Raw genomic sequence first — 7,240 nt, 5'->3', positions numbered from 1 at the left:
AGTCCGCCCGCTCAGCCGAGCCCGCCCGGTCCGCCGATCCCGCACTACCAAGATAACTCGGACGACGAGGAGCCAGTCTCCGTGCTCGCTAACAAGAGCTATTCGACTTTACATCGCGTCAACACATCGTCTACTTTCACTCGTTTCACCTCAGAAGAGAAGTCGGCTATGAGCTACGACCCGTCTACTAACATTATATATTACTCTTCATCGGAGTCTGTGAAGAATCCGTCGGTGATGGGAGAGACGGTGAAGCGAAGCCGCGCCGGCTTCAACAGCTACAAATGGGAACCCGGAATCAATTCTATTCAGGCCTGATTGTTTTGTCTATTGACGTATTGTTTTCTTTTGGTTTAAATAAAATGAAAAATCCAAACCCTTCTTTTATTTTGTACATTCTTTCTTCACGTGATTTGCCACATTTAATTTAATGTAGTGAATCGCCTAATGAGTTCACCCCTTTATTCTAACATTGAACTTTTTGATTCAGTAAGGTGACAGTTTCTGTGGTTACTTGTATTTACAAGTCTCCATTAACTACGCATTTCTTTTTATTGCATTTGTTCGGTATAGTACTCTTTTATATTATGCCCTCCGGTGTGTAGGTTCAGGGTGGCTTGTGCTGCGGGACTCGAACCCTCCTTGTTCGGCACAGTAGTAATAATTGAGATTTATTTGACGCTTACTTTTAGCTTTATAATTTAGGTTTCCTGTATAATTCGTGTAAAATGTGAAAAACCAAGGAGTATTGGTAGCAATAAAACAACCTTATACAAACCACACATGTTTATTGCAGGTTTTATAATTTCTACAAACTCCCACTCGACGCGTGAGATCGCCAACAGCAAAATAAATCGTAACGCAATGGAAGCCACATTTCAAATCTCCCTCTCCGGTACACTCGCCGCCAAAAAAACTTATACACTACTAACATAATCGTATGTGAAACCAATTGTATATAACATACTGTAAATGGTAATATATGCACCTATAAAATATCGTATTATCAGTAAAAATAACAGTGGTTAAAAGATAAAATAACAACAAATTCAAGCCGATATAACACGCATGGAGTATTGCCATATAAAATATTTCATAAGCCGAATACATTTCAAATAAAATTCTGCTTTTCATATGTAATAGATTTCCAATAACAAAACTGAACATACAACTCTAATTGTGCAATAAAAAACAACATATTTAATTCCAGATATTACATTACATTATAACTTATTTCTAATGTAATAAATGAAACAATATAACACAGAAAAAAATGGACCTTACCATTTTTGAATCCCCAGGTATAAATATACCTGGGGTACGAAAAGGTTTAATTTTTGCGAACTACCCACCTTTATGTCGCATCTAAAATGTGCATTTCATAACAAAATTATACTTATCAAAGTTGACTACCCCTGAAATACCACCAATATAGGCGAATCTGTACAAAATTACAATTTAAAACATTTACTTGCAAAATGAAGATATAGTTAAACAAGGATGTGTAGGCCGATGTCAGAATTTAAGGACATAGAAAGGGTATATTCATTTGGATTCACTAAGCCCCAGAGTAAAACATCTCGTCGGTTTTTAATGTAAAATTTTTTTCCCTGGATATTACCGGCGTCCTGTGTTAATACCTTTCAATACAATCCCATATAAAAAAGGGTTTCCTGTAACCTCTTTATGATTGACGCCCTGGGCGGCCCAACTCTACCTAAACCCCAGATCTGTTCACTGGATTAAACCGATATACCCAAATTACCATACAATAAATTCACATAATTAGTACATATAGATAGAATTAAAATCTATGTTATTATGTACCAATAAACATACTTATGCAGTATATTATATCTTCATTTTACATAATCAAGAGCGATCTCACGACATCCCTGACCACATCGACTTCCATCAAATAGCACCGCACCATGATATTATCCCTTCTCGAGAATGCTATACCTTTCTTTCTTTAAAAACATCCGGCAATGACTAGTAATTACATTTACAAGTGCATTTCATTCAATTTTCACTGCAACATGTATTGTCAAATTCAATAGGAATGAGAAATTATCATTGACCTCTATAAATGGACAGGTTATAATCTATTTTGTTTATTTGCTTGCGGTGAAAAATTGTCGGGCTAATAGTACATATAGCTCTCAGCATCAAAAGACAATTTTAAATCAGAACAAAAAAAAAACTGTTATTTAAACAATCGCCTATCTAGTATCTAATCTATGGAAATGTCCATTGTCAATATCAATTATTGTCTATGGAGATATTAAGAAGTTTAAAATTCATGACACAAATGTCTGTTTTTAATAAGTCCATAAATACAGATATAGGAAAAAAGTTAAAAACTATTCAGATGGGTAAATTTCTCATTCGTACTGAATTTAATTATACAGAGGTCTCTACAATGAAAACCCAGGGTTAAATAAAGTCACAGTCGGCAGTGGAAGTTAATTACGTATTCAGTCAGGATATAAACATTGAATAAACAAAATAATCAAAATACATATAGCCTTAGGAATAAACTAAGTATAAGCAAAATTTGTACTAATATTTGTTTATACTCAGTATTTTTCGAATTTTAACTTTATACCGCGTTTATTTGTAAGGTTGTTACTTTAACATGCATTGATGATTGACATTGCATGAAATATAAAAAAACCCACGAAACTACAGCATAAAAAATTAATATTACTGTGAAATTAACAATCTATAGTTACTTTGTAGTTAAATTTTTTGGATTTGTCTGTTTTTGTATACACGAGTTATAAAAATTAGACATAAATACTAAAAAAGGTATTAGTAAAAATTAACAAATCTTAAGGCAATAGGTGAAAGGAAGGTTTTTATTCCCATTAGCACAATTATATTAGAATTTTAAAAAAATATACTCAAAAAGATGGCGACACTAAACACTTAATGCCTGCCCATAGACGTTTCGTCATTACCAACATTCCAACACTAATACTCTTTTATCTCTTTCTATCGTAAAACGTTTCCAAAATAACCTCTCTTTCTTAATATCAATTTAGTTTCCCCCACAGATAATATAAGTGCATCACTACTGGGTTACAACAATCATTTTTATTGCCAAGAATTATGGAAATTAACCACAAAAAAAGCTATAAAACCCGTAAATTACAAGATCATAAAATACTATGGCCAAAAGCTGAGAAAAATTATTTTAAAAAAAATATAGCTTGTCTCGAAAATGCGTGATTTTGTATGATGTTTACATTTTTTACACTTTTCATTAGTTACTTTCTTACCAACGTCATAATTTTCCCATAACTCTTGGCAATGACGATAAATTTACTTTTAACTTTAGCCAATTTTAAATTGATTAATATTTTTGAAGAAATATCCACAAACGCTTCCATAATCTGCAGTACAGACATTGTATTCTAACATTAAAAGTAGGGTTGCCATAAATCGATTTTTTTATTTCGAAATTACAATAAAACTAGATCTTTACTTTGACAATCAAAGACTTTTTTCGAGAAACAAACATTTACGGCTTACTGTTAGTAAACGGCAATACCATTTAATGGTTTATTTGGCAACCCTACATCACTTAACCTAAGCATATACCTTATGTTCGCAAACTAGTGAACAAAAAAGAAGCCTACATATTGTATATTATAATGCGTTTAAAACTATAAGATATAAAAATCTAATTACTGTAGTGACTGTAACAATTCTCTATAAAAATGTAAATGCTTATACAATGGCAATATTAAAAAAGCAGATTATTTACATGTTTTAAAACATAGGCATTTCATTGTGAAGTCACGACAAACTTTTTTTTTTAATATGAGTATATAGTTCGAAATAGGGTTGCCTACAAAGGGCCATTGTTTTTTATTCATTTTTTTTATGTAGCATTACATAAAATGACAAAATTAAATCCTCTTATTGAGGCAAACTTATTCCCTAAAATGTTTGTCGTGGACTAGTAATTTTATTTTATATATTAAACAAAAAACATATATATATCATAAAAACATTAAAAAAGCTTTTAAACACCTAAAAATCGATTTGATTTGAATATACAGTTTTTTTTATCACAAATGTGAAATAGTCCATTAATTTTGAATTCCTTATAGATAATAAAATAAATCGCGTCTTAAATTCTAAGATGAAACATATTTCCAACTTATAAACTACAATAAAACAATGTTAAGACTCATTTTGGAGGTATTTGTTTTTGAGCTACCCTTTATATTTCATACAACTGAAATGGCCAATGTACTGGGGATTCAGAAATAATTTCCGCCGCAATATCTGAAAAAACAAAGACTACCATGAGTAACAAATTTTGCAGATGTTGTACATTTAAAAAAAAAAAACAAATTTTAGGGAAGCTTGATTTTAATATTACAATTTTTTAGGCATCATATGCATTATGCATAAACTAACTTATCACTTTCTAACAAAAAGTTGGCTGGAAAGGTGGTGACTAGGACGGGTGGGCGAGAGGGGAGTTAGGTGGTGGGTGAGAGGGGGAGTTAGGTGGTGGGTGAGAGGGGGAGTTATGGGGCGTTACTGACCTATGACATGGAGGAGCAGGGCAGGCGCGGGCTGCCCATCTGCGTGAGCACGCGGTCCAGCCACTGCAGCGGCCCGTTCAGGTGCAGCTCGATCCAGCACGGCGTCGACGTCACCGTCTGACGTCTGCACAATGTCACACAAATACATAATAAAATACATGATAATTCTTTCAAACATATCTAAACTAAGTTTATATTCCTTTAATCATACTTATTACACGCATTTAAACTGTTGAAATTTTCTTGAGACATCCACTCATTATTATCGATTATTTTATTTATAAATCGGCTATATTTTTTGTCTATTAGTTTCGAAAGCACTATCAAAATGCAATGAATTGTTGTAATGAACAACTGTGACACACGGCAACCTACTACAGAAGCAAAGTCTTCTATAAAATGTAGTCGAAAGCGACATTAAAGCATATATTATTATTAGATTTGCCGACCCTAATTCTACTATAACGTCACAGTACAACTGCCGGATACAGCTGTCATGCGTCTATTACGCTAGTGGAAAAATTCCCTATGGGGTATTCCATACCTGTACTCGGCTCCCCATCCCTTGACAAAGCTCATCCGTATGGTGCACATGCGCGTCAGCTGGAACACCGCCTCGAAGCCCTGCGACACGGACTGCGACAGCAGCGCCGCGAACTCCTGGTTGTTGAAGATCTTCAGGTTGCAACCTGTACACAAACATTAGTATTAACAATTAATCGAGGATATATCTTTTGTAGATATTATTTAGGCTTCTAAATTACTTAAATCAAAGATTTTCCTATTCAAAATATAGCTATTGATTTATTATTACACTTTAGTGTTTAATGTTAAGATTTATCTTACTAATATTATAAACGCAAAGGCGGAATGGATGTTTATTAGAATTTGTAATCTAAACTACTGAACGAATCTTGATGGAAGCATAGATGTAGAGGATAGTCTGAAGGAGCGCATGGCCTATTAATTATGATTTTGTTTTTTTTTGTTAATTCCACGCGGAGTAACACGCTAGTAATATATAATATGTTAATATTGTGAACTTACCGGGTGGTATTTTACAAACAGTAGCAGGATGCCATCCATAACGCTGGTTACAGTTCGGAGACTGAACAAATATTGAAGAATCACTGAGGCATTCTGCGAACACCTCGCCTGGAATATTACATGAAATTACGTTAAAATCATTATAAATTGATTAATTTTAATTATTACAATGTAAATGCAGTTTGGCGACTTATAAGCTGATATAGTTTTTTCTCTTGTGTGGATAAATTAAAAACAAGGGTTATTTTCTCACCTCCAATGTAATACAGCCTGACTCCTTTGCCGATGTGCCGTCGCGTTTGTTCCACGACTTCATTTCTATTCACATTCGATAACAAACCCAAACAGAATCTGTAAAAGAAAACAAAACCAAATGTTATTTGGCGTCATCGTTCGAGGGGAATTATAAAAGTATTAAAAATATCCTATGTTACGCAGAGATAATGACGAAAGATTTTTTGAAATCGATTTAGTAGTTTTCGAGCATATTTCTTCCTAGCTTAACTAACGACTTCGTTTGCGTGGGATAAAAAATAAAACCTATGTTACTCAATGATAACGTAACTTTTTAAAAGTGAAATAATTTTAAAACCACCCGAGTAGTTTTTGAGTTTTTTCAATACATATAATTACAAGAATAAAAATCTTCTATCTTTATAATATTAGTATATTATCTTTGACCCGAGACTCCGTTCAAATGAAATTAAAAAAAAAATGTAAATAGCCTACGTGTTCTTCCAAACTATCCCCTACAACTGATTTTCATCGAGACCCATCCAGAAAAGTTAGGCTACAAACTCTAAGAAACATCCATCCATCGAAACTCTCACCTTTACAATACAAGTAAGATAAATGAGTTACCTCTCACTGTTGCTTGGGTCGGTGAAGCCGTCCACTGTGATGGATGGCTGCGAGGCGTGGAAGGTCTCCCCCACGCGAGTGTTCAGCTCGTAGTAGCTGATGCTGCACCAGAAGGCCGGCTCGTGGTACAGCACCGGCGCAGCCTCCGTCGCCAATCCGGGCGGTGATGGCGTCAGGCGTGTCAGGCCTGAGATAAAAACTTTTTAATAAGATTTCATGTGTTGAAATTTTAAAAAAATGCATTAGTAGCATTTTTTAGAAGATGATCAATCTCTATTTCAAATATCATTTAAATCCATTCAGCCGTTGTGGTGTTATATGGTTAAAACATACATTCATCCATTCTTCCTATAAGAAAAATTAATTAAGACCTTACTGATGCTTAGAATAAATGGTAGATAGGTTAATTTTCCATAATATAGATAATAAAATTGTTGATTACAAACTCACTCATGTTGTCATTGTGGTCCATGGGATCTCCGTCTTCACTCATGTAGCCCGGTGGCGGCGTCTCCACTGTCGACGAACTCCTACACACGATATAATTTATATAACATTAATCTATTAATAATATCGGTGGTTTCTCGTTGGGCTAATTCACCTAGATAGATCAACTCATTGGGATTTTTTTCCATTCCGAAACATTTATAATAATAATAATAATAAAATATGAATAATAATAATAAAAAAAGTCAACAAGACATTGACAGCGTCAGATTGCAAATTTATTTAAAATTACAATAAAATGGTTTAAATCAATTTTTCTG

General features: G+C 33.7%; 2 protein-coding genes across 2 annotated transcripts in view; one reads left to right on the top strand and one right to left on the bottom strand.

Moving 5' to 3' along the window:
- Window positions 1-318, top strand: part of LOC106101784 — a 2,307-nt gene extending 1,989 nt beyond the window's left edge. The window contains exon 3 of the mRNA XM_013281120.1: window positions 3-318. Within this exon, the coding sequence (XP_013136574.1) occupies window positions 3-318 (316 nt within the window). The remainder of the gene's footprint in view (window positions 1-2) is intronic.
- A 3,750-nt stretch (window positions 319-4,068) lies between these two features.
- Window positions 4,069-7,240, bottom strand: part of LOC106101884 (mothers against decapentaplegic homolog 3) — a 7,666-nt gene continuing 4,494 nt past the window's right edge. Inside the window, exons 6-12 of the mRNA XM_013281238.1 lie at window positions 6,924-7,003; window positions 6,474-6,660; window positions 5,866-5,963; window positions 5,613-5,720; window positions 5,110-5,254; window positions 4,566-4,689; window positions 4,069-4,299 (exon numbers count right to left, since the gene is read on the bottom strand). Coding sequence (XP_013136692.1) covers window positions 4,566-4,689; window positions 5,110-5,254; window positions 5,613-5,720; window positions 5,866-5,963; window positions 6,474-6,660; window positions 6,924-7,003 — 742 coding nt within the window. The 3' untranslated portion in view covers window positions 4,069-4,299. The remainder of the gene's footprint in view (window positions 4,300-4,565; window positions 4,690-5,109; window positions 5,255-5,612; window positions 5,721-5,865; window positions 5,964-6,473; window positions 6,661-6,923; window positions 7,004-7,240) is intronic.

Source organism: Papilio polytes, unplaced genomic scaffold (assembly GCF_000836215.1).
Source record: "Papilio polytes unplaced genomic scaffold, Ppol_1.0 DF823935.1, whole genome shotgun sequence".
In the NCBI taxonomy this organism is placed as follows: domain Eukaryota; kingdom Metazoa; phylum Arthropoda; class Insecta; order Lepidoptera; family Papilionidae; genus Papilio; species Papilio polytes.
This window is presented reverse-complemented; position numbering and strand designations above follow the sequence as displayed.